General features: G+C 41.8%; 1 protein-coding gene across 1 annotated transcript in view; it reads left to right on the top strand.

The window, feature by feature from the left end:
• Window positions 1-205: 205 nt before the first annotated feature.
• Dsc3 (desmocollin 3) overlaps window positions 206-27,844 on the top strand; it is a 40,281-nt gene continuing 12,642 nt past the window's right edge. Inside the window, exons 1-11 of the mRNA XM_051164003.1 lie at window positions 206-562; window positions 11,177-11,261; window positions 12,943-13,142; window positions 14,025-14,147; window positions 14,900-15,055; window positions 16,235-16,379; window positions 18,682-18,848; window positions 21,722-21,856; window positions 22,232-22,417; window positions 24,405-24,664; window positions 24,778-24,920. Coding sequence (XP_051019960.1) covers window positions 494-562; window positions 11,177-11,261; window positions 12,943-13,142; window positions 14,025-14,147; window positions 14,900-15,055; window positions 16,235-16,379; window positions 18,682-18,848; window positions 21,722-21,856; window positions 22,232-22,417; window positions 24,405-24,664; window positions 24,778-24,920 — 1,669 coding nt within the window. The 5' untranslated portion in view covers window positions 206-493. The remainder of the gene's footprint in view (window positions 563-11,176; window positions 11,262-12,942; window positions 13,143-14,024; window positions 14,148-14,899; window positions 15,056-16,234; window positions 16,380-18,681; window positions 18,849-21,721; window positions 21,857-22,231; window positions 22,418-24,404; window positions 24,665-24,777; window positions 24,921-27,844) is intronic.

Here is a 27,844-nt window from a genome sequence, read left to right as displayed (position 1 = left end):
GCATGGCAGTGGACTGGATGGGAGGATCCTATGATCCCATCAGATGTGTGTGTTCCTGGCACCCAGAGTGGAGTCAGAACAGGCAGGTCTGGCTTGGTAGTAGGGATGGATGCTCAGAGCAGTGTCAGCGAAGGGGACGCAGTGGGTAAGGTTGGGCGGCAACCCCTCCAGGGCAGATGAGGGGTGTGGGAGAGCTGGCAGAGGGTGGGCCCAGACCGCTTTCCTGAGGAGTGAGCTCCCTGGCGGCTGCAGAGAGCTCAGGGCAGGCTCAGGCAGCTCTAAGGCGGCCCGGAGGTGATAAAACTTGAGAAATAACTAGGAGGGGCCACCCAGCGTCTGCTTGGTCCAATCCAGTTTCAGGCGAGAACAGGCTCCTGGGCAAAGACGCTTGAGAGAGACCAGAAGGACTTCTAGACAAGCTGCTGCGGAAAAGACCTCTGTGCCCTGGCTCCCAGAGTCCCCGCTTGGCGTCCTCCTGAGGCTGCACCGAGCAATGGCGGTCCCTGGGCTCCGAAGCCTGCCTTACAGGGCTCCAGGCACACAGCTGCTGCTGACCCTCTGGGTGAGCCACCTGTGGGTGCAATCAGATGGGGACCCAGATGGGGAAGGGAAAAAGGTGGATCCATCCTGGTCACTGGGAGGCGAGTGGCTGGGGGGGGGGGGCGGCGAAGAGCTCAATAAGGTTGATTGTTTCAGTTTATTTCTTAATCTGGTTTAAATTCTATGAGGAGGGGTGACAGGCGAAAAGTTATTCGCAACTCAGATTTGTGTTTTGGGCCGCTGTAGGTGATTTCTGAGTTAGGAGTCGTCCTCTGGCTTTTCTGCTTTTCTGCGTGCTGGTGTCTTTGTCAAAGGTGGGCAGCAGATGCCATTTGCTCCCTGTTGGCAGCTCCCAAGTTGGGGTGATGACTGGGACTAAAGAGAATTGAGTGAAAACGGAGGACTCTGTGTGTGTGTGTGTGTGTGTGTGTGTGTGTGTGTGTGTTTGATTTAGGACCCATGACTTAGCAAAAGGCAGATGTGATGACACTCTAGGGACTTCCTTGTCCTGGACATGTACTGAGCCCCAGGTGGGGACTTTAGCACAGGGCCAAAACTGTGTCCCTGGTTGCTGCCCTGGGGATGTCTCTGAGAAAGGTGTTCTCAGCTCTGCGTCCCGTAAAAGACCGCACATAGGGCTGGCCCAACCTGCCTCCCTGAAGCCTGCTTGCTCGCCTGAGCCCTGTGTGCTAGAGATCCAGGTGTGGGAAGGCTGCTGAAAGGTTGGTTGCTCTGGAGGTCCCTGGGAGCAACAATGGCGATTGGTGTCTTTAGCTTGGTTCAGAAGAGTCACTGTTCCTGTGTAGAGCATATACTGGAATCTTCTGTGCTCTCAAGACCCACGCTTGAGATTGTGGTCTTCCTGAAGAAGAAGTTAATGACAGTTTTCTAGAGCCAGGAAGAATTTGTGGGGAGAATTAGGAATTCTGACCGCACGGTAACCTGTAAAACTTCAGGCTTGTCTTAGCTAGCATTAATGACACACACAGGAACGGAGGATGTTATTACCACTTCTATGTTCCAAAGACAGGCACACGGACCCCATCTGAGTAGGAAGCTGGTCCACTGTGCTTTTCAGACTGTGTTTCTTTGTTTGTATGTAGTTAAGGATGGCTTTGGCCTCCTGAGCCTCTCACCAGCATCTGTGCTGGCTAATCCTGGATCCAAGTTGATGGCAGGTGGGCCCAAGTTTATTCCCCCTTTAAATCAGGGAGTTATAGATATCTGACTGGTATTCATGATCTGAAACACATTTATGAGCCAGAAAAATTACAAAGAAGCCCATCATTTCATCTTGTAACTATAAGAGTTGGAGTTTTAAGTGACTGTAAACAAGACCACCCCCTTAACACACTGTGTTATTCTGGGATAGATGTGCTGACGAATTTCCAACATTTTTGTTTAAAAGCGTGACTTCGCTGTTTCACACTTTCGCTGAACAAGGAATTAGGAAACAAGAAAGGACTGCATGTTTTCTGCTCTCAAGATCCAGGCTATTAGCTGGAGGGGAGGGCACAGAAGGCAAGGCACTATTAGCCAGGGGACTGTGGATCAGTGTCCGGGACAGAAAGTGCAAGCAAGTCTAAACAGGTGAATCCAATCTGCTCCAGGGCACGCTCCTTCAGGTTCATTTGAAAAAGAATTGTAGTGGGCATGGGAGCTGTTTTTGACTCTTTTGCCTGCTTTGGTACCCTCCTTTTTCCTCCTACTGATCGCTTGGTCACCCTTGATGTAAGGCACATATCTAACCTTACTACAACTTGTTAGGCTGTGTTTGCTTGAGATCCTTGAAAGGCTGGCTCTTTTCTGAAGGGAAAGTGAGGAGGAGTGGATCTGGGGGCAGAGGCAAGGTGGGGAGGAGGGGCTAGGAGGAGACGAGGGAGGGGAAATGTGGTTGGGTATGAAAGAATAATACATACATACACACATATATTCATACATACATACATACATACATACATACATACATACATACATTCATACATACAAACAAGAAGAAATTGCCCTGAGTTTAGATTAAACGATGGACTCAGAAATTGTAGCACACACACAGATTGCTCTTTTGTCTCATCAGTAGCCCCCAGTTTATAAAAATGTTGAATTTCATGACTGAATACTTTTGTTTGTGTTGTTTCTTGACTCAGTGTTGTTTGAGCATAATATAAGTGGGAACATTTGTGAAACACCTTTAATTCTGTAACGATTAATCATAGAACTCTAAAAACAGTGACCTGTCCTAAGGCTGGCTTTCTACACAAGTCTTTAGCCCAAACCAAAGACTCCCAATCAGACCTTTCACCCCACCCCATCACACCTACCACAGCCACCCACCATACCTTCCATCCCGCCCCATCATGCCTTCCACACCCACCCTAATCACACCTTCTACCCCATCACACCTTTGACATCTTCTATCCCAGTTAAACCGGGACAGGCAGCACACCGGCCACACCCCAGCATAACCGGCCACAGCGCAAGGACACCGGCCACAGCGCAAGCACACACGGCCAGACCCGCAGCTCGCGGGCCAAGCCACCCGAAGCACACCGGCCACCCCCACCGCAGCACACCGGCACCCCCCCACCGCAGCACACCGGGCACCACCCCAGCACACCGGAGACACCCCAGCAGACCGGCCACCCCCACCCGAAGCACACCGGACACACCCGACCAGCACACCGGCCACCCCACCCCAGCACACCGGCCACACCCACCCCAGCAGACCGGCCACACCCCCACCCCAGCACACCTGCCACAGCGCACCCCAGCACCGGCCACCCCCACCGCAGCACACCGGCCACCCCACGCCAGCACACCGGCCACCCCCACCCCAGCACACCGCCACGCCCACCCCAGCACACCGGCCACACGCACCCCAGCACACCGGGCACCACCACCCCAGCAGACCGGCCGCACCCACCTCCAGCAGACACCTGCCACATCGCACCCCAGCACACCTGGCACAACCCACCCCAGCACACCTGCCACCCCCACCGCAGAACACCTGCCACCCCCACTCCATCACACCCGGCTCCACCCCCACCCCCATCACACCTGCCACTCCCACCCCATCACACCTTCCACCCCCACCCCATCACACCTTTCACCCCCACTCCATCACACCTTCCACCCCCACCCCATCACACCTTCCACTCCCACCCTATCACACCTTCCACACTCACCCCATCACACCTTCCACCCCGACTCCATCACACCTTCCACCCCCACTCCATCACACCTTCCACACCCACCCCATCATACCTTCCACACCCACCCCATCACACCTTCCACACCCACCCCATCACACCTTCCACACCCACCCCATCACACCTTCCACACCCACCCTATCACACCTTCCACCCCCACCTCATCACACCTTCCACCCCCACCCCATCACACCTTCCACTCCCACCCCATCACACCTTCCACACTCACCCCATCACACCTTTCACCCCCACCCCATCACACCTTCCACATCCCACCCACCATCACACCTTCCACCCCATCCCACCTCTCCTGCTATTGGCAAGTGAAGGCATCTTTCCAATTGGCAGGTTTCTGCATCTCTTTCCCACCCTCACTCTGATCTGCCATAGAATACAGCTGGGGGAGGAGAAGGCCGACTAGGAAAACAAAACAATACAAGAACAATCAACTCACAATTAATGAAGGTTCTAAAACGTTATTTTAGAGTGTCTTCCCTGTTTAATGTGAGAACAAACTCTCAGGAGTGGGGAGATAATGTCGGGTTGGCTGTTCTCTGCTCATCTCCGAGAATAGAATCACTAATGTTCAAGTTTAGTGCTGTTCACATCAAGTCCGCCCTTGAGGTCTCATTAGCTTTTAGAATTGATAAGTGGGATGTGTTTTCCTAAAAGGGCTCCCCTTTCAACCCTCCCTTCCCCATTCTCAACTCTCCTTCCCTGGAGCGCATAAACTCACCTGCAACTGATAAACATGCCTGCTTTCTTTTCATATTGCATATCATTAATTAACGAGGGATCCTTTACCAGGAAGACTTAGCTTTTGAGGGCATTTGACGTACTTAGAGTAAAAGGAAATACAGAAATTTATATTGACTTTTATTAGTGAAATAGGGTTGTGGCAAATAAATAAGTGAAGGAGAAGCAGCTTTATTTCGAAGCCTCATTATAAGAAAGCCAGAGTTTAAGCCAAGGATAGTGCTGTGTGCCTTTAATCTCAGCACCCCAGAGGCAGAGTCAGGAAGATAGCTAGTCTCCTCAGTCTGGTCTACATAGCAAGCTTTAGGCTGTGAGGCTATGCAGTAGGATCCTACACCCCAATAAAAGAAAGAAAGAAAGTCAGAACTTTAATGTATGTAGGCTTATTCATCATCAGCTTAGCCTCTCCTACTCCCAACTTGGAAATTGGCACTTTTTAACAAGAGTTTGTGATAGTATGTTGAGATAACTAGGCCTCAAAGCAATTTTTGATTATGGAATAAGTGCAAGGCTAGGTACATTTTTTGACCCTGTTGTAATCCTCATGCCCAGTGTCTTCCATATAAGGCACCTCTGGAGGCCTGTGATTAGTCACACTTCCCTCTGAACCAGAGTTCAGTCTTATAATGAGTTTGGCTAGAAGGATGTTTATTAGAATAATCTAACTGCTGAGACTACAGAGTGGCAGACCTTAACACTTATCCTGGAGGTGGTAAGAATCTGAGTGCTGGTGTTTTCATTTTTGCAGAGGGTAAATGTCTACAGGAGAAAGGAAAGGTTTAAATTTTACTGTCAATCACTCTGCTCAGTCAAGGTACCCTTTCTACCTCAGGCAGGGCATCCATGGCATCAACTGTCATGTTTCTTCTATATCTCTGGCTGGTGAACCCAGGGCTGTGCCCATGCTGGGGACATGCTCTGCCACTGAGTCACACCCAATCCATTCTATAGCTACACATGCTTTTTTGGTGGAGAAAGGTCTACTGAGAAAGTCTCTTTTCTGTGTTGACCTCATAAAATTGAACTGCTTAAAAATAAAACAATTGCAGATAGTATCTTTCATCTTTCACTCTTCATTTGGTATTAGATTTTTGAATAAGAATTGAATGACATTTCTGAGTTTTTATTCACATCACTAGTAACATTTATATAATGCTGTAACATAAAACGTGACATGTTTTAAAGCTTTTTTAACATATTTTCCAAATCAGATATTTGAAGTTACTCTTTGGAGTTCTCCATTTAAAGGTCTTTTTTTTTTTTTTTTTTTTTTTTTTTTTTTTTTTTTAAATTCAAGTTGTCAATTCATTATTTTTTTTAAAAAAAATAAAGTTTTTGTATGTTGTATCTTAAAATACATTACATTTATCTATTTATTTGGGCGGAGGGTAAACAATGGTACATGTGTGAAGGTCAAAGGGCAATTTGAAGAAATTAGTTCTCTTCTTCTATCATATGGGTTCCAGAGTTAGAACCCACACTTGTATGAGGGAGTCTGAGAACAAAATGGAGAATTCAGTTCTGTCCCTCCACCATGTGGGTTCTATAGAGATTGAACTCGGGGTGAGCAACTTGAAGGGAAGCCCCAACATTCTATACTCCTTAACATTCAGCAGACCAGTAAAGAGTGAGTTCTCTCAGAACTATACAGAATGGCCACAGATCAGAGTGCTGAGAACAGAAATAAGTGGACTCCGTGTAGCTCACTTTATGTGGACTGAGTAAAGTTAGAAAGGTGTCTACTGTCACTGTGGACACCGTGTATGGGAAATGGTGAGATACATAGCAGCTAGCAAAACTCATGGCATATCTAAACATTAAGTCTTAAGGATTGCCTCAGCAAAGGGGGAAAATCCGTTACTGGGTTTTAACATGATAATGAGATGTTAGCAGAGCAGATCTGTAGTCATTTCAAAATAAGCAGACAATTTAAAGGAAGGTGATGTAGGAACTGGGGCCTCCATCATAGACAATAAGATTTGATACAAAGCTGTATTAAGTGGAATGATAGAACATTGATGTACATGTACATGGATAGAGCCAGGCAGAAGATCCAGAAGAGTTTGCACATGGGGCTACTACAAATTATACATACTGGGGTGTAAGACCATGAGCTAGGACAGGGAGGGCCACTGTGAGGATGCTGTCAGTGTGCAGCAAGAGATAAGGATATACTGGAAATGAACAGAGGCTTAGAGGTTAGAAATGGCTTTACAATTCAAGAAGACAATACTGGATATACGCTTATAACAGGTTAGGGTCATTAACTCATATTATAACCAAGCCAGAAGGAAGTATTTATACAATTGATTAAGAATAGAAACCTACAAGTAGGACATTATGATAGGCAGATTTGGGCCCAGGGGTCCCGCTCAAACTAAGGCACCAGCCAAGGACAATACAGGCAGTAAACTTTAAACCCCTACCCAGATCTAGCCAATGGACAGGACATTCTCCACAGTTGAGTGGAGAGTGGGATATGACTTTCTCACGTACTCTGGTGCCTCACATTTGACCATGTCCCCTGGAGGGGGAGACCTGGTGGCACTCAGAGGAAGGACAGCAGGTAGCCAAGAAAAGACTTGATACCCTATGAGCATATACAGGGGGAGGTAATCCCCCTCAGGAACAGTCATAGGGGAGGGGAATAATGGGAAAATGGGAGGGAGGGAAGAATGGGAGGATACAAGGGATGGGATAAACATTGAGATGTAATAAGAATAAATTAATAAAAAAAATTAAAAAAAAAGAATGCAAAAGAAATAACAAAGTTGTTTACTTTACAATTGTAACCACTTACAAAAGAATGAAAAAAATGCCACAAATTGTGCAAAATAGGAATTTGCAACTAAGAAACCCTGTAATTAACAAAAAGTAAACTGAGTATAGAAGCACATGGCTTCAATTCCAGCATTACCGAGGCAGAGACAGGTGATCTCCATGAGCTTGAAAACAGCCTGGTCAATATAGTGAACTCCAAGACAGCCAGGGCTACACAGTGAACCCTGGTAAAGGAAAATGAGGAGAGGATGAACTAAGTGCCCAAATAGAAGGTAAATGGCACCCAAGGTGAAAAAATACTTAAAGAAATTTTAAAATGCAAATGAGAGTCAACAGATTAATAGTTTAAAAAGGAACCAAACCATTTGTAAGAGAGTATGAGAAATGTACATCTGTGTTCCAGCCACATGAATCATAAGATGTGGAAAACAATTTATTAATAACTAGTGAGACTTAAGAGCATGGCAGGTATATATTAAATATGCAAGGAATGCTCAGCTTATTATCTTATAATGAAAAAAACAAAAACAAAATAAATATCTATTCATATAGAGGAATGATAAGATTATGTTGAGAATTTCAATGAATGTTAGGATATGTCAATGTTAGAGTAAGGCCCTGGATCTGTTATATCTACACACACTATTAAGATACCACGAGTTAACCTCTTAAATCCTCATCATAACCAAACATGTCATAGTTGGTTACATCAGAGCTAACATCCTTCTTCATGGTCCTCACAGTGTTTTCCTGAGATTGGGTGTCTGAGTTTGAAGATCTAAAAGAGGCAGAGGTGGATGTCTAAAGGATCATATTCTTGTCAGTTATGTACCTTGTATTAATTTCAAACAGACTTGTTGAGGTCTTGTCTGAGACCATTGTGTTCTCTGAGGCACACAAGTCGGTGATTTTCAGGAAATTTAGAGTGCACGATGATCACCAGGGCATAGCTTTGGAGCTCTTCACAGCTTTCCCAAGAAGCCTTGAGCCCATTTGTAGTCACTTCTTTCTTTCCCCAGTGGAGGCAACCAGCACCGTTTTCTGTCTGTACATATCTGCCTGTTGGGGGAAACTGCTCAGAATAAAATCATATAGAAGCACTACCTCTATTGTGTCTGATGGTGTAATGTTGAAAGATTTATTGATGTTTTAGTGTGGATCAATAGTATCCGATTGCATGACTAGATCACATTATTTTTATTTATTTATTATAATGTTTCATATTATATACGATTGTTATCCCCTCATTCTTATATTCCCCCTCCCACCTTCCTTCCCTCTTCCATCCTATTGTGTTCTCCTAAAGTTCTGACATGGGGGCCCTTCTTCCCCACCATCTGACTACAGCCTATTAAGTCTCATCAGGGTAGCCTGCATCCCCTTCCTCTGTGTGCCTGCAAGATCTCTCTGCCAAGGGGAGGTGATCATTTAGGGGGCACCAGAGTTCATGTCAGAGCCAGTCCCCACTCTCCTCACAAACATGGGGAATGAGCTGTCCATTGGCTCCATCTGAGCAGGGGGTCTAGGTTGTCTGCATGCATTGTCCTTGGTTGGTTGGTGCAACAGTTTGTGCAAGACCCCTGGGTCCAGATCCACCAGTCTTGATGGTCTCCTTGTGGGGTTCCTGAACCCTCTGGGTCCTTCTATGGCCCCCATTCTTCCATACCACTCTCAGCACTCTGCCAAGAGTCCAGCAGCAAGTCCCAGCATCTGCCTTGATCCTCTGCTGGGTGTGGTCCCTCTTTTATTGATCTCTTCACTAGCTTGTGGATGTGTTTGCACTTCTTGGTCCTTATCAAGAGTGCTGTGATGACTATGCCATAGAAGTTGTTGTGGACACAGCTTTTAAACAGCATAGGTTTGCTGGATTATATCTTTATTTGATGTTTAAATCTCTTAGAAACTGTAACTATGTCTATATGTCTACATCACCTTCTCTTTCCATGGACAGTACCAGAGAGTTCTAGTTTTCCCACATTCTCAACAGCAATTGTCATTTTTTTCCTTTTTTTAATTTTAGCTCTCCTAGCAGGCGTTTCATGGTTTGAATTGGCTTTTCCTTAGTGCCTCATGTTGTTAGGATAAATTTTTCATCTTCTTAAGCATGAATACCTTCTATTAAAAAGTTTTTTTAAAAAACTGAATTTCATTATTTACAGAAGTGAGTTTTATTTCTAGGATGACATTTCTATTTCAGTATCTACACATTTATCTATGGTAACAACACTTGGCTTTGGTGAGTGGAGCTTTGAGCTTCCCCATTCAAAACTGAATATTGTTAGTGATCCAACATCCTTCCTTTTAGAGTGCATCTCTTGCATTTCCTTAAGGATTGATGTACATGCACATTCCTCCATCCTTTCCTCCCTCCCTCCCTCCTTTCCTCCCTCCCTCCTTCCCTTTGCCAGGCTAGCCTTGCACTCTGAGATTTCCTTGCCTCAGCCTCCTGAGTGCTGGGATTACAGGGGTGGACCACCTCATCTGGCCAAATGGCCAATTTCCTTTAAAATATATGATTCAATAGAGTTTGGTGGAGATGACATTTATTTGGGTCTTTTAAAACTTTGCTCACCCTGTTTTATTGTTTTCAGTACTTTTCCCCTTCCAGTAAAGTAGGAATCTGGGGATTGTGTGGGCCAAAGCCTCCTTTAATATCACCAACACCATATAATTAGCAATTGTCAATATGACAGTGAAAGAGCTTGGATAGGTTTCTTCCAGCTAGATCAGTGGTCCTCAGCCTTCCTAATGGTGCAACTCTTTAATACAGCTCCTCATGTTATGGTGATCCCCAGGCATAAAATTATTTGCATTGTTTCACAACTGTAGTTTTGATATTGTTATGAATCATAATGTAAATATCTGTGTTTTCTGATGGTCTTAGGTGACCCCTGGGAAAGGGCTGTTTGACCCTGTAAAGGGGCCTGATTTTGAGCTTCTTTGAAAAATGTATTTCAAAATATTTGGAATGGAACTGCTTTAGTATCTCTCCCCCTCCTTCCCTCCTTCCCTCCCTCCCTCCTTCCCTCCCTCCCTCCTTCCTTCCCTCCCTCCTACCCTCCCTCCTTCCTTCCCTCCCTCCTACCCTCCCTCCCTCCCTCCTTTCCTCTCCTTTCATTCCATTATTTTCATTAGTTTAAAGGAAAACAATCTATCACAATATTTGTTTGTGTGTGTTTGTGTTTGTGTTTGTGTGTGTGTGTGTGTGTGTGTGTGTGTGTGTGTGTGTGCATGCGCACGTGCATGCACGCACCATGGTATGTTTGTGAAGGTCAAAGAAAATGATGGTGGGTTTCAGTTCTCTCCTCCCATCATGTGGTGTGTGTTCTGGGTATTGAACTCAGGTCCTCAGCCTTGGAGGCAGGCACTTTTACCCACTGAGTTGTCTCAGTGGCCCAAAGAATCCACTTTTTAGTGTACGTCTTATTTCCTACAGTCCTTCTGAACTCCTTTATTTGTTTTGTTGCTCCCCCCAACATGGTGGAGTCCTTGTTATATATATGACCTGAATATAATATCTATGATCAGAGAGCTTTATTTTTTCCTCTCCAATGCATTTGTTGGTTTAACTAGATCAGTTTACTTTCTTGTGTAAGTGCCCTGAGGAGACTCTAATATAATGTCCCATAGGAGTAGTGGGGGTAGGTGTCACTGCCTTATTTCCAATAACGGAGGAAAACATTTAGTCATTCTCACTTTAAGTATGAACTTAGCTGTCAGTTTAACACACACTCTCTTTGTTAAGCAGGTTCGAGTCTGCCATTAGAATGTTGAGGCTGTTATCATAAATGTCAGGTAGAGCTTGTCAATTGCTCGTTCTCCATTGACTGAGATGATCACATGGTTTGTTTCTTATTCTCTGATGAACTAATGTGACATTTTATGATTTCTAGGTCTTCAGTTTTGTTGGTGAAGCTTGTAAAAAGGTGACGTTTCATGTACCGGCAACACTAGAGGCAGACCAGATAATCGGAAGAGGTGAGGACTTACTGAACAGTCTCTTGACATTCATGTGTAGCGCCCTTAGTCTGTCAGCAGTGTGGGGTGTCTCCTTCGCCCTCGGAGGTGGTCTACGTTGACTTAGAAATAGAGACAATTCAGCATTATTTCAAATATACATCATTGACCCTTTAGCTGTTGAATTTGGTGGTTAGTTCTGGGTCTAATTTTCCAATTAATATTTTTGTAGTCATTAATTTTTTAACAGTTTAAAATATTACACTTTTAACACTCTGTGGTTTGAGCATTGCAGAGGTATAGATAAGCATTGAAGAGAAATATAGCAGTATTCTTTTATTTTAAACTTAAATTTTATTTTATTTATTTTGTGTTTGTGTGTGTTTGTGCTAGTGTATGTGTGTGTGTGTGTGTGTAGATCAAAGGACAACTTGTGGAATTTTGTTTCTTCCTTCCATTCTGTGAGTACCATTCAGGGATCAAATTCAGAGTATCAGGGCTGCCAGCAAACATCTTTTCCCTCTAAACCATCTTGACAGCCTTGGGGTCGTATTATACCTTAATTGAGAAGCATAACAAAATGTCTATTCCCCCTCATAACTGTACACAGTTGTCCTTTACAATGGAGACCTGAGGAGCTGAAGGAAGTTCAGTGTCTCCCAACAGCGGGGCAGCTCTGCCCAAGTGATGTGTATGTGTGTGTAAAAAATATCACTATGATTTTTTAAAAAGAGAAATACATTTTCAAGAAATATGAAAATTGCCTTTTTGACCAAGTGTTCACTTTTGGACTAAACTGTCTCAGCCAGTTTCATCAAATTAATATCATTTTTCCTGCATGGGAAGAAAAAAAGAAAGCTGTAAAGAGGGGTATGGTTTCTGCTGGGAGAATAAACCAGAAGGAATCACTCATCTAAAAATATAAGGATGAGAAGATATATTTTTAGTCCTCAAAACATCCACAACCTTTTGGTGAAACATCCATTCATAGTAGGTTTGGGTTAAAGCAAAGATTCACATGAAGCAAAGGGGCCCTTAGGTAGGTAATTGTGCATCATCAGTTTGGCTTCTGTAAAGGCAGATAAAGAATGGGATAGAAACAGTCGTGTTTTAATACTTAGATACCATTACCTATTAGTAGGAGGTAGAGTTCCCTAATAGGGAAGCTGGGTATTCCTATAGAGGGCCACGGAAAGCTGTGTATGTGGGATGGAAGGTACAAAAAAATTGCCATGAGGAATTCAGGAACCGGTTGGTTTTGTTTTTTAACTTGACTGTCAAGTTCCTGTGTTTCTTATTCTTTGTGTGTCTGTGTGTATCTTTTGACTAAAGCCAGGTGCATCTTAAGCCACTCTCAGTGTATTGCTGAGGGAAATTTCACTGTGTTTATTCAGGTGTACATGAGGGTGTGTGGCTCGCCATTGTCATGAGAGTCATGTGTTCACCTATTTAGTGGAAGATCAGTTTCATAAGCCTCCTAGAAGCACATTAATGTTTAAAACATCTCATTCAATAGAAAAATATAGTCAGAAACCATCAGTTTTAATTAAAACAAAGCTATCATGTGTAAGTATGAAAGAGGACTATTAAGGCGTTCCACAAATGCAAACTGCTTGGTTTTCACCACCATGTTCACTATGTTAACATATATTTCCTTTATGCATGCATCTCCACCTTGCAACTGGAAACTTTTTCCTGGCAGTTAATTTGAAAGAGTGCCTCCGCTCTGCTGACAGCATCAGGCCAAGCGATTCTGATTTCAGAGTTCTAGATGATGGGTCAGTGTATCCAGCCAGAGCCGTTGTGCTGTCTGATGAGAAAAGATCATTTACCATTCAGCTTTCTGACTCAAAGGCACAGACACAGAAAGAAATCGCTGTAATCCTGGAACACAAGAAGAAGGTATGGAATATGCACTGGAAAATTTCAAGCATGGGGCTCTTCTTAATAAAATTCCTTTCTTAAAAATGGCTAAGAGGGCCAGTGGAGAAACAGCGTCTTTGCTTTTCCCTCCTGTCCCCTCTGCCTTCTGTCTCTTTCTCCTCTTCTCTCCTGTGTTGCTCCTGATAGTTTTCATCTCTTCTCTTTCCATCCTTTTGCTTCATTTTGCCTTTTGTTCCTAAACCTTTCTCCACACCAGTTAAATGCTGGCTTTGAACTTTCTGGTGTTCAGCCCCCTCTGTAAAGCTTTTGTGTCTGATTTCTAGCTAATGACAGTTCTGTTCTAGTATCAGTCTGGTACCTCTTCTATCACACAGCTTAGAGTTTCTTATTAGTCCAAACACTCATAAGGAACAGCATTGTGAATGAAATGAGAAAACGATGGAAGATTTCAATTGGCCTATACCTAATACATGCTAATGAAGTGGTAATGCTAATTAAATGATTGCTTAGCACTTTATCAAATATTTAATAAAAAATTAATTGTTAAAAATAATCATGAAACCAAGTGTTTCACTTTGTTACAACATAAAATAAAATAGTCATTTCAAAAGCAGCTGGTGGAACTTTCTAGAAATGTTCTAGAATGGTCTGTAATATCTAGTATCTGGCACAGTGATCCAATGTTAATGGTTATTCAGTGCTTAGCATACGTGTGTGTAATGGAAGGATAGAGCTTTCCATTTAAATTAGCATTAGTTAACACAAACTACCATATGTTATGTGGTCAGTGGCTGCGTATAGGACAGAGCATGTCAATGGAGCAGTGAAGGACATATGTTTTGTTTCCACGGTTCACCTGACTGTGATGTTTCTGATGTCTATTTTCTCCTTTAAATTCAGGCACTGAAGAAGAAGCGACACACTAAGGAAACTGTGCTCAGGAGAGCCAAGAGAAGATGGGCACCCATTCCTTGTTCCATGCAAGAGAACTCTTTGGGTCCCTTCCCGTTGTTTCTTCAACAGGTAGGTATTCATTCCTTCTGATTGTGGTCCTTCTAAGTGGAGAGTCTGCTTTACTCAGATGTAGTAAACATTGAAGCACTTTAAAAAAGCAAACAAGACTGAAGTTGTTCATGAAATACAAGTGAATACAATAAGAAAATGACTGACGTGCTAATGGTGTAAGACAACCTACAGCCTTTGCCTGTCTCATTCCTGTCCTCAAACGTGGGAATGCTTGCTTCACCTTCTCAAACATAGATCTCCAATGATATACATCAGTTTTTTTTACATAAAATGTTACATCATAATTGTTTATACTATTATTCGTATTTTATTGTTCATATTATTTTCATGTATATCCCATTGACTTGACCTCATGTAGCCATATCTAACTACAAGTGAGATGGGGCTCTACCCTTCTTTCAGTTTCTGTGGGCTCAGCTGTAAAGAAAATGGCAGAACAGGATGTATAAGATGGCTCAATGGTAAAGGTGTTTGTCAGCAAGCCTGACACCTTAGTCCTGTCCCCGGGACTCATGTTGTGAAAAGAGAGCATCGACTACTATATTTTATCCTCTGACTTCCATATGTGTGCCATGGTCTTGCCCTTACCACCTATAGGTTACATTGTTCTTTTCTACTAAAATGTTGTTAAGATAAAAATATGTAACACACACACATGTATGTACATGCACACACACACACACACATGCAAAACAAATTAACATTTAAACTTATTGCTAAGTGTGCACCTCTGTGTATTTTTCTTTCAGGTTCAGTCTGATGCAGCTCAGAACTACACCGTCTTATACTCAATAAGTGGACGTGGAGTTGACCAAGAACCACTGAATTTGTTTTTCATAGAGAGAGACACTGGGAATCTGTATTGTACCAAGCCTGTGGATCGAGAAGAATATGATGTTTTTGATGTAGGTGTTTGATTGATAAATATGGCTCTATATCAATCTGTTGTCTCTCCTTTGAGTCCTTGTCTGCTTTTATTTCTTCCTGCCTTCTGCTCTTAGAGGTTGTCTTAAAGTCAGAGAACAATAGCATGTGCTGTGTGTTGGAATGCTTGCTCAAACCTTTATCTCAGTTTTGGTTAGGCAATCCTGAAATGAAGCAAAGAGGTTTAATCATATTTGAACTCTGAACTCGAGTACAGTTTTAGGAGTTTGGCTTAGCTTGCCTGACAATTTCTCTTGTCGCTAGAACAGTTTAAATTCTCCAGGACAGAGCCACAGTCAACCTTTCTGCACTGCTCTGGCTACCCGTTTTGCGTTTCTACCATGTGTTACTCTCTGACCATGTCTGATGATGAGGTAAAAGAACAAATGTGGGAAACCAAGTATAAACAGGTTAATAGTTCATCTTTCTGACACCACAGATAAATGTACAGTCAGTGGGGGACTGACTTAGACAGTTTACACTACAGAGATGAGTTTGCTCTGTTGTCATGAACCAACCCTGTGGTTCATCAAGAACGCTCCCCCACTGGAAAGGAGGAGTCTGCTTCTAGAAGATGAGAGATGCTGAGGGACCAATCTGACTGATGTCCTCATGTGGCATTCTTTGCCTTTGATTAGGAAATGTTCAACTTGATGTAATTACACACTGAGGAGAAATACAACCTGTCTGAAGTTACATTTCCTTTGATCAATGAGCAACGAGAGGATTAGTAAATGTGTTTTGCAATAAGAATTATTTAAAGGCACAGTCTGTGAGGTATGCGGTAAGAGCCCAAGAAGGACAAGATTGGGATATTTTGCTTTATAGATTATGTAGAAGGATTTTCCCCCAATAGCCACGAATTGACCATTCTCCCAGTGAAACTTACTCATGTCAGAGAGATTAAAGACTGTAATCTGGGTTACAAGTCCACCCAGTGCCTCCAAATAACGCATATGGAGAATCATCTCCAACGTGTCAACATTTTAACCCATTCATTATGTCCAGTAGAGCTGTTCCTCTCTGTGCTGAACGCCAGTTGCTTTAAGCATCTCAGTGTGGAGCATGGATAAGGTACCTGGCAGGGAAGACTGCAGCACATCTCGTGTTTCCTGTGCTGTGCTGTGTGGCTGCTGACGGTGCCTTTCTCTCTCCCACAGTTGATTGCCTATGCATCCACTGCAGATGGGTATTCAGCAGATTTACCCCTCCCACTGCCCATCAAAGTGGAGGATGAAAATGACAACTACCCTATTTTTACAGAAACAGTTTATAACTTCGAAGTTCCAGAAAGCAGCAGACTTGGTAAGGCTGCTTCTATGTTAAAAATGTTTGTGTATAGTTTTGCGACACTGGGATTTTAATTTTTTGTTGTTTATCCTCATTTGCATGCATGACTGTGTTTGTAGAGTACAGCCTCCAACGTAATATTCAAGTCACAATTTACCTTGTGTTTTAAGAAAGTGTTCTCAGTGGCCTGGAGTTTTTCAAGTAGGCTAGCCTGGCTGGCCATTGAGCTCTAGAGATCTGTCTGTCTCTGACCTCTCTAGTCTGAGGTTCTGAGCACACCATCATTACCAGCTTCCTTTAAAATGTGGATCCTGGGAATTAAACTCATGTCCTTGTGTTCCCAAGACACTTTTTCAATACACCTATTGTCCCATGGAGGCACACGCCTGTAATCCCAGCACTCTGGAAGCAGAGGCAGGTGGATCTCTGTGAGTTCTAAGCCAGACTGGTCTACAGAGTGAGTCTAGGACAGCCAAGGATACACAGAGAGATCCTGTCTCAAAAACCAACCCAACCCAACCCAAACAAAAACAAAAAGAAAATAAAACAAACAAAAAACCAAAAGCCCCTATCTTTCCATTGGGGTTTTTATATTCATAGCCATCAGGAGACGACACAGATCTAGGATCTACTTATCAGAAAGCAGTAATCAACTGCCATCAATTCTAATCAACATGCCTCTTACCAGCAACTTAGTGGAATTTCTGCACTGCCAGTGTGACACTAATTATCAATCATGGGATGTAGCCGTAAGTTAGGCTTTGTGTGCTGCCTGTAAAATGAATTTTACTTCATCTCCTCATTGTGTGGTTTTGTCATGTCCTTTTAAAGAGAGGAATCAGAGGGTAGACTGAAGAGTAAAAAGAAGCGTAGTTTAGCTATTTCAATGTGAAGCAGTATTAAATGATAGGGACTGAGGATACAGCTCTCATATTCTTTTTAAATGTCTGTTTTCTTGAACTACTTCACTACAAGAAATGTAGAATAAACACTGGAATAATTTGAGGAAAACAGATCACGCAGACTCCATCTTAAGTACTTACCTTCAGTGTAGAAAGCCAGTTGTTTTATTTCTGTATCATTGGCATGCCTGGTTTCTGAGACTTCCCTTATGAAGAATATATACCACTGTAAAGGTGAGGTTGGGGACAATGGCATGATCGCTAATATTTTATCCTAGTAGGATTTCTAGTGATTCCTTACATCTTACTGTAGCCTAGCCGCATTGCCTTTTAAAGTCACTGAAAGAAGTCGTAGCCGTCACTTGAAGTTCTTTCCCTTGTAAATATGCTTGATCACGTCAGAGGAACTTTTATGTTCTCAGCTTCATGATACCATGGCACTGCTGCATCTTTCCTGGTTTTCAGGAAGGGTTTTCCTTTGACATCTTTCCCTGAAAACCAAGAGAAGCCCCTTAGGTTCCTGTTAGTCTGGGTTACTTGAAGCACAGCTTACCATTAGGTTCATATCTACTGAAGATGTGAAACTCCTAGAGGCGAGTAGACAAAAGTAAAAGTAAATGAAATCGGAGCGGACAGAGCAAGACGGTAAGGGACAAGAGGAAATGTCTTCCAGTGAGTAGGAGATGACAGCAAAGCATGAACTAAACCCTGAACGTTGATGATATAGCTCAGCAGGGGAAGGGGTTTGCCACCAGGCCCGATGCCCTGAGCTGATCCTCGGGACCCACCTGGTAGAAGAAGAGAACTGATTCCTGCAAATTGTCCTCTAGCCTCTACAAATGTGCTTTGGCATGTCTCCCAATAAATGAATAAATTAAAATAAAAAAAAATAAATTTGACCATTTACATAACTATACTGAGTTTTCATTTAACCATTAATTAAAAGTCTGATAAAACACTGAGTTATTTTAAGAGACATGATTTATGCCTCTCACTGGCTTATTTTTGTAATATATGGGAATACATATTGAAACTCTTTTAGCCTTGTTTGTTTGTTTTTAAGATAGGTCTTGCTATATAACCCAGGTTGATTCTAAATCCTAATCCTTCTGCCTTAGCGTTTTTAGTGTTGGGCATGGAAGCACTGGCCCATGCCCTGCTCTGAAATTACTTTCGGTTGACAGTTACTTTTTATAATTTAAGATCAAATATTTTAATCTGTGACTTTCAATGGCCGAATGTTTGGATTCTGCATTACAAGTCTTTTTCCTCAGTCCTGTCTAAAATTGTGACCCATTTGGCAAGAATCACATTTTAAATTAGGTTTGCACTTGTCATTGTGACAAGTTGAAAAGTATAGACACCAAACTCACTATGCCGTTCTGCAAGTTCACGTTTGCTTTTTAAATACATAGGTACTGTAGTGGGAACGGTCTGTGCCACGGATAGAGATGAACCTGACACGATGCATACACGCCTCAAGTACAGCATCATGGAGCAGAGCCCATCGTCACCTGGGCTCTTTTCTGTGCACCCTGACACTGGCGTCATCACCACCGTCTCTCACTACATGGACAGAGAGGTAGTATTCATACCCCCGGAAAGTCTTTTCACTGTGGGTTTAACCCCTTCCTACTTAACTAGAGCACTCGCTATTCTATCTTCTTTTATTTGAAGTATAAGAGAATAAGAATCCCTGGAATGTTTCCTGGTTTTTAAACATTTTTTCTATTTCTGTATGTAAGAGAAACCCTAAGAAATAGGAATGCAGTTTGGTTGGTGTTTATAAGGAAGGGCACAGAGTGTTTCTTAAGAAAACTACTGGGTATTGATTTATTTCCTTTATTCTGTAAGGCTAGTTTGTTCCTGAGCAGTGAAGTCTTCAGTAATCATGTAGGACAATAAGCTTTATCCTCTTTGTTGAGTACAGTTCTGTCCCAATCCTGTTTAGTTAGTCTAGTTGTGTATAGTTTTTTTTTTAAAGAAAGTATTCATTGGGATAAAATTAAATTTATTAGTAATAGCATATAGTTATGTGTGTGGTAATTGCATTCAACTTTATGTGAACAAATTCTAATGTTAAATTTATTTACTCAATTGATTAGGTAGGTATAATAAATATCCAATCTAAATATGAGAAATATGACAATTGGAGAAATGGATTGCCCAAGTCAAATTATTTTAAGAAGTCTTTGATTTTTTGTTATTATTTCTCTGTTTGTTTGATTAGCCCATTTAAATCAGAGTCAAGTAATATTAACTGAAGAAGATTAATCATGTGTATAGTCTGACTTTATTGGGACACTTCTACTGTCCCCACGATAGCTGGAATAATGTACCTAGAATTATCACTATGACAAGGACAAATGTCATGAAAAAAATCAATGGAGTAAAATGCTAAAAGAAAGAGGAAAGAATGTGGGAACCTACAGAAAGGAATAATAAAAATTATCACAAGGTTTTAGCTACCACCATTTAATTTTTTTGTAGCCTTGGTAAAACATGGAACAATAATAATTGTGCTAGCTGCTTTCCTGTTCTTGCCACAAAATACCTGACAGAAGCAATGTAAGGAATGAAGGGTTTATTTTGGCCTCGAGTTCACGGATACAGTCCAACAAGGCAGGGAAGTCATCATGGCCAAAACTTGAGGCAGCTGTCACAATTGTGCTCACAGTGTGGAGAGGAGGACAAATTCTGATGTGTGGTTCATTTTCTCCTTACAATTCAGTCCTGTGGAGGTGTGCTGCCCACGTTTAGGCTGCGTTTTCCCATTTGAGTTAATGCACACTAGTAACTCCCTCACAGACAGATGTACCTGGATGTTCGTTTCCATGGTGATTCTAAATCCCATCAGACTATGACATCAATCTTCTTCTAAGGCAGGCTTTTATAAGAAAAACTTTCAACACGTAACAAAACCATAACCAGGCCACAGCCAACAAAACCATAACCAGGTAATAGCCAGCTAACAAAACCACAGACAGGTAATAACCAGGTATCCAGTTGTAGGAAGCAACAGTGCATCATTTTAACTAGCCAGACAAAGTGTTTCTAACTGACCTTTAATTTGGTTGGTTCTGTAGTTGGGGAACTTTACAGAGTATCCAGGTAAGAAAGTACACAAAATTTGAGAAATGAAACCAAAGAGACATAATCATTGGAAGGCAGAGTCTGAAAACTTAAACTTAATTTCACCTTGTAATAAAAAAAAAAATATGGCTTCTGATATGTTGAGAGCAATAACTTGTCTTAGCAGAGGAACCACAGTTATACTAGGAACTGAAGTAGGTGTCAAGGGAGGGGCCATAGAGTTTAAGCAGACTGAGCAGGTTACAAAGGAATGAAAACAGAAGATGAAGGATGAGAGGGAGACTCCAGAAGTGCCAGAACGTGCAGTCACAATTCTCCTTGCCTCCTCGATGCCCATAGAGAACTATCTCATTCTGGATTTCCCATGATGCCTAGTAGTGGCCTTTTTTACCTGCCTATTTAACTTGTCCCTGCATACCATGCTCAACCATCTCCTTCTTTCTTAAGTGAGGAATTAGTTATCAATTCCTGCTCTACGTTCACTCCCCAGTGCATGTCATTTCCCTTCCTTTGCTTCTGTTTCTACTCCCTTAGGTTTGGACCACCTGTCTAGTGTAAGGCTTTCTACTTGTCAACCATGATGCCAGGTTAGCTTACCCTAGACCAGCGGTTCTCCACCTGTGAGTTACAACCTCTTTGACAAACCTCTATCTCCAAAAAGATTTACAGTATGATTTATAAGAGTAGCAAAGTCACAGTTATGGAGTAGCGATGAAAATACTTTTATGGTTGGGATCACCACCGTGAAGAACTATATTAAAGGGTCACAGCAATATGAAGGTTGAGAACCACCACTCTAGACAATGCTTACATTTTCTCAAGAGTATTATAGAACCCAAATGTCATTACTCTGAACTCCATCTCTGACTTTCCTGTTCTCTGTTGGGTCACGCCTAAGTTTTCAGTATGTCTTTTTGTAAAGTTCCACATTTTCCAAATTACCTTTCTCTACCAAATGGTAAGAGTATAGCCGAGGATAGCTTGGACTCTGGAGCTTTCTGTGAACTCTGGTGGCCCTTGGTGGAGAGTCCCTGTGGGAAAACAGGAATGGGAAGCAGGCTATCCAGATGAGACTGGATAGGCTGTGGTTAGACGGTGGGGGAGGAGGACCCCACTGGTCAGAGGTCGAGGGGAGGAGAATAGAGCAGAAAAGAGAGGGTGGGTAGGAACAGGAAAATAAGAACGAGGAGATTACAATTGAGATGTAATGTAAAGAAATTATAATAAATAAATAAATTAATTAAAAAAGAGTATAGCTAAATATGGAAATCAAATAAAAGCAAGCAAAAGAATGAGCAAAACAGATTTCATTTATTAATCTAAACAAGTGTCTGAGTCGACTAAAAATTGTTTTACTTTCAGGTTGTAGACAAATACAAACTGATAATGAAAGTCCAAGATATGAATGGCCAATTTTTTGGACTGATCAGCACATCGACTTGTATCATCACAGTGCAAGACTCTAACGACAACGCGCCCACGTTCAGACAAAGTGCAGTAAGTTCAGAACACCCGAGTCTATATTTGTTTGGGCTATTTATGCTTATTAACTTGGGCTGATAGTTTCTGGCATACTTTGAGGCATGAGGTTACTTATGAGTAAAACTGCAGTTCAAAAATATAATATATGCATCTACCTATGGCCTCTGTTTCCTGATGTTGGTATTTATGTTATCTTCCTCTTGTTAAGGGCAAATTAGTCTACATTTGTAGGAAATACTGTTTATCTTACAATTTCATGAATAAATACTCTCTGTTTTCATGCTTCTAGGTCATCTATGTAAACATTGTAAAGCCTAGTTCTTTTGGAACTTAAGAAACATTAGTTTTCTATTGCAAGTGAATTTTAAAAATGACTTTCTTTTCTTCCAGTATGAAACTTCTGTGGAGGAAAATACATATAATGTTGATATTTTGCGCATACCTGTAGATGATAAGGACTTGAGTAATAGTCCCAACTGGAAGGCAAATTTCACCATCTTAAAAGGAAATGAAAATGGGCACTTCAAAATCACTACAGACCCAGCCACTAACGAGGGTGTTCTCTGTGTTGTGCAGGTAAATGGATCACCAGTAAGACCTTTGTGTTACTTCGTGGTTTCATCTGCTTGACAGTTTAGTCATAATCCTATAGTAGCCAAGTTGGAAGAGAACTGGTTAGTCCGTTCCCACGTGACTTCCATCGTTCTTGTCTCCTAGAGTTTGCCTGAATACTGCTAATCACACAGATCTCTGTATCTCCAGTGGCATCCCTCCCACACTTAGACACCTCCATTTAAGTTCTTAGTATAATTCTGCACAAGTCACTTTCTTTACAGCTTACATCCCTGGGTCTGGTTTCTGTGTATATGATAAACCTTTTTTTTTTTTTTTACACTGTTGTGTTCATTGGAGACTTCCCTTCTTGAGCAGTTATTTCCACTGTGACTTAGAAGTTTCACAGTCTTCTCATTCTCTCCAGGCAATAAGCATGGCTGTATTTTATCCCTAATAGGCAATACCTATGGTGAATACAGGATTACACAGACAACACTGAATAGACCTATCTTTTATTGTGCATATTGCTGTTTGATTGCACTCTATATACTTGCTCTCAAGTCATAAGGGCAGGAAGGCCTTTTTTGACAAGAACATTAGTTTCTCTATTTCTACCCTAGAGTGAAAAGATAACAGTACCCTGTGGCAGGCATTGTGCCTATTCACTGAGTAAGGGCTACTTACCTACTGATGGGGATATAAGGTAGCCTTGCTGGTTTTACTTGCTTTCCCATGTAAGAGCTCTAAGGGATTTTATATCAACTCTGGGAAGTTCTGTCCAAATGTCAATAGTCAGATATGCAATCTCAGTATTAGACGTCTAGTTCAGCACATTCCTGCATTGTCCCTGTCTCATTTTTGCTGAATTTAAGATTTACAGACTAGAAAGTTTTCTCCCCAGCAAACCTTGAAAGGTACTTATTTCCATTATTTATAACATGACAATTAGCTTATATTTTTATCTGTCATGCCACATTCTCCCATATATATGTATGTGTGTGTGTATATATATATATTTACAAAAATCTAAGAAAACTGAATTCATCAAGGCATTTTCACAACAGCCAGCCCTCATCTGGAAAGGTGAGCCTTTTCTGAGAAAAGGCTTGTGCAGCTATACCCTGAGGTAATTTTGAACCTCAAGGAGAGGCCATTCTTTCATAAATGAAACACACAGTGCTTCTCAGCCTTTTGGCTAAAATCACGTGTAGCATAAATCAAACATGCTGAACCCAGCATTTGGAATTTGCCTCAACCATGTCTCCAAATAGTGGCCTTCCTTCACTTAAGAAATATGTGTATTTTAACATTTATTTATTTATTTTGTGTGTATGAGTGCTCTATCTGCATGTACACATGCAGGCCAGAAGACGGCATCAGATCCCATTATAGATGGTTGTGAGCCACCATGTGGTTGCTGACTATTGAACTCAGGACCTCTGGAAGAACAAGCAGTGCTCTTAACCAGTATGCCATCTCTCCAGCCCGAGCATCCTTCCTTAAACATTGAAGAACTAGAATTTTTGTTTGTTTTATTCTGGTTTGTTTTCTAAAGAGAATGAAAGGACATAGAATTGGACAGGCGGGGAGGTAGGGAAAATCTGGGAGGAGTTGAGGCATGAAAAACAGTGGCCATAATATATTGTATGCTAAAAACCATTATATATTATGTATATAGTAATTACACACACAGAGGCCTGTACATAATTCTCCAATATTTTCAGGTTCATGATTATTTTTCCTTAAAAGAATAAAACAAACAAACAAACAGTTGAGGCATTTCTTTCCCCCAGTTTTGCAAAGCCATTTGTGGAGGTTTTAGAGGTGAATTTTGGCAAAAGCTGGTTAGCACGGAATCACAATCCCAGCAATGGCCAGATGTCACCGTTAGCAACACATGAATGTGAATTTATTATGTAGATGTGTTCATACTGATAAAAGTGACCAGCTACTTGAAACAGCAAATATACTGCGTGCTGAGCTGACATGCCTATCCTCTGTTTTAAAGCCACTAGATTATGAAGAAAACCGCCAAGTGACCCTAGAGATTGGCGTGAACAACGAAGCTCCGTTAATCAGAGATTTTTCAAGCAGGACGCCCACCATGAACCGGGCCATGATTACAGTTCATGTGGTGAATCAGGACGAGGGTCCAGAATGCAGCCCCCCTCAGCAATATGTGCGGATCAAAGAAAACTCAGCAATCGGGTCCAAGGTCAACGGCTATAAGGCCTATGACCCTGAAACCAAGAATAGCAATGGCTTAAGGTACACAGATCTCTGCAACCATGTGCCAATGCAGTTGTCATAATTGAAACAGCTAACTTATTTGGAGGTGTTTTGTGATTCCAAGGACTTATAAAATTTCATTTTACTAATAGGTACAAAAAATTGAAGGATCCTAATGACTGGATCAACATTGAAGAAGTTTCAGGGTTGCTCACCATAACAAAAGCCTTAGACAGAGAAGCCATGGCTCCACGCAATGACCTATACAACGTTACAGTCATGGCAATAGACCAAGGTAATGGAGTTTTAATTTAGTATTTTATAACAGAATGGAAGAATAAATTGTAGTCATTCTTGTGCCGAAATAATATTATGGTAAATATTCACAATTACTGAAAATGACTTCAAAGACCACTCTCTCCTTTGTTGTCCTTTGGTGAGAAGTACCATTTATTTCTGGTTTTGTTTGTTTTGTTTGTGTAGCCAAAGCTGCTCTTGAATTCATTGTTTAGCCCAGGATGACTTTTATAATTCTTGATCCCTCTGCCTCCGCATATTGACGACTGCAGGCTTGCACACAACATTCAGAAAGGTGTTTTTGTTGCCGATGTTAGCATCATCTTACACTGTAGCCCAAGATGATTCAAGTCCACTATGTAACTCAGGCTGGTCTTGAAGTTGTGGCAATTCTCCTGCCGTAGCCTTCCCTGTGCTGAGTTTATAAGTCTGAGCCATCGAGGCCAGCTAAATAACACATGTCTTATCTTTTTACTCCATGTGCCAGAACTTAGTTCTTGCACTGCTTTGTGGTAAAGGAAAATGGTGAGACAACCATAGACGATACGCCATGGTCGCCTCAGACTCTGCCAGGCATCTTGTGTCACTTTACTTGGAGGCTTTTCCTCATTCAGCTGATTCCTAAATGCCTCTACACTTGAATTTTGGCAGTAAATTTCTTCTACTCATGACTTTATATTAAACAGCAATAATTTCAATGTGTTATATTACTTTGTACTCACTGAATTAGAATCCTTGGTTGTGGAGCCTGGATGTAATATATTAAAACCTCCCTGTGGGTTTGAACGCATCCTGGGACTAGAATAATATTTCTCTAACTACTTCGTCATGGCTCATTAACATCTACAAGCCCAAGGAAAGATAGCATGCAATTCACCATTTATTTAAATCATTTCTAGTAATTTTGGCAAAATGTTTGTTGAAACTGTATCTGATATTATCACCAACAGGAACCATCTTAGACAATCTATAGCTTTCATATATATATATATATTGTTGTTTCTTTTCTCTTTGATTTATTTATTCACTTTAAATCCCAGTTGAAGCCCCTCCCTTTTCTCAGTCTAACCCTCATCCTTTTCATGCACTTAGGTTGGTAGTTTAGTCTCTGTGAGCCCCCATGGGCCTAGGTTAGTTGGTTCTATTGGTCTTTTTGTGGGCTTCTTGTTCCCTTTAGTTTCCTCTACCTTTCCCCCAGCTCTTCCACAAGATTCCCAGATCTCTCCCTAATGTTTACCTGTGGGTCTCAGCATCATTTTTGATCTCCTACTGGGTGGAGCCTCTCAGGGAAAATTAGCTAGGCTCATGTCTACAAGCATTACAGAGTATCATTAATAGTTATAGGGGTTGGCCCTCTCCCTTTGGGGTGGGTCTCAAGTTGGGCCAGTCATTGGTTGGACATTTCCCCAAACTCTGCTACATCTCTACCCATTCCCATCTTGTAGACAGGGTTTGTTTTGGGTCAAAAAATTTGTGGGTGAGTTAGTGTCCCCCTCTCTCCACCGGAAGTCCTGCACAGTTGTAGGGGGTGACCACATCAGTGTCCATATCCCCTGCTGCTGGGAGTCTCAGCTAAGGTCACTCCATATCCTCCCAGGACCCTACCCTGTCCCAGGTCTTCAGCTTGTCCCAGAGATCCATCCCTGCATCAGTTCCTATCTCTTTCCCAGCCCTACCCCCTGCCCCACACCAGCTTTCCCCCAACGGGTCCCTTCCTTTGTCTCTCTCCCATCTCCATTCCTTTTATACTTCTACTTACAATGTCCATTCTATTCTCTCTTCTGAGTGAGATTTAAGCATCTTCCCTTGGGTTCTCTTTAGCTTCTTTTGGGCTTACTTAGCTTCTTTGGGTCTGTGGATTGTGGTACAAACTATATGGCTAATATCCACTGATAAGTAAGCATAGACCATGTGTGTCTTTCTGGGTCTGGATCTCATTCAGGATGATCTTTTCTAGTTCTATCCATTTGTCTACAAATTTCTTAATTTCCTTGTGTGTGTGTTTTTTTTTTAATTAGCTGTGTAGCATTCCATTGCATAAATGTACCATATTTTCTTTATCCATTCTTTGGTTGAGAGATATATAGATTGTTTCCAGGTTCTGGCTGTTATGAATAAGGCTCCAATAAACATAGGTAAGCATGAATCCTTGTGATATGATGGAGCATCTTTTGGGTATATGCTGGGTCTTGAGTGAGATCTATTTCCAATTTTCTGAGAAAGTGCCAAATTAATTTCCAAAGTGATTGTACAAGTTTGCACTCCCACCAGCAATGGAAGAATGTTCCCCTTTCTTCACATTCTTGCCAGCATGTGCTGGCCATTCTGCTATTCTGTGATTGAATCTCAGAGTCATTTGGATTTGCATTTCCCTGATAACTAAGGACATTGAGCATTTGTTTAGGTGTTTCTCAGCCGTCTGATGTTCCTCTCGAGAATTCTGTTTAGCTCTGTACCCCATTTTTTAATTGTATTATTTGGTTGGTGGTGTTTAATTTCCTGAATTCTTTATATATTTTGGAATTAGCCCTTTGTCAGATGTAGGGTTGGTGAAGATCTTTTTTCCAGTCTGTAGGCTGTCGCTTTGTTCTGTTGACAGTGTCCTTTGCCTTATAGAAGCTTTTCAGTTCCCTGAGGTCCCATTTATTAATTGTTGCTCTTAGAGCCTGACCTATTGGTGTTCTGTTCAGGAAGTTATTTATTGTGCCAATGAATTCAAGGCTCTTCCCCACATTTTATTCTAACAGATTTAATGTGTCTGGTTTAATGTTGTGGTCTTTAATCTACTTGGACTTTTGTGCAGGGTGAAATATGGATCTATTTGTATTTTTCTACATGTAGGCATTTTCTCCATTGTATGGATTCAGGTTATTTGTCAAAAATCATGTGTACATAGGTGTATGGGTTTATTTCTGGGTCTTT

This window comes from Acomys russatus, chromosome 20 (genome assembly GCF_903995435.1).
Source record: "Acomys russatus chromosome 20, mAcoRus1.1, whole genome shotgun sequence".
Lineage (NCBI taxonomy): Eukaryota > Metazoa > Chordata > Mammalia > Rodentia > Muridae > Acomys > Acomys russatus.
Note: the sequence above shows the minus strand (reverse complement) of the source record. Positions and strands in the feature narration are given on the sequence as shown.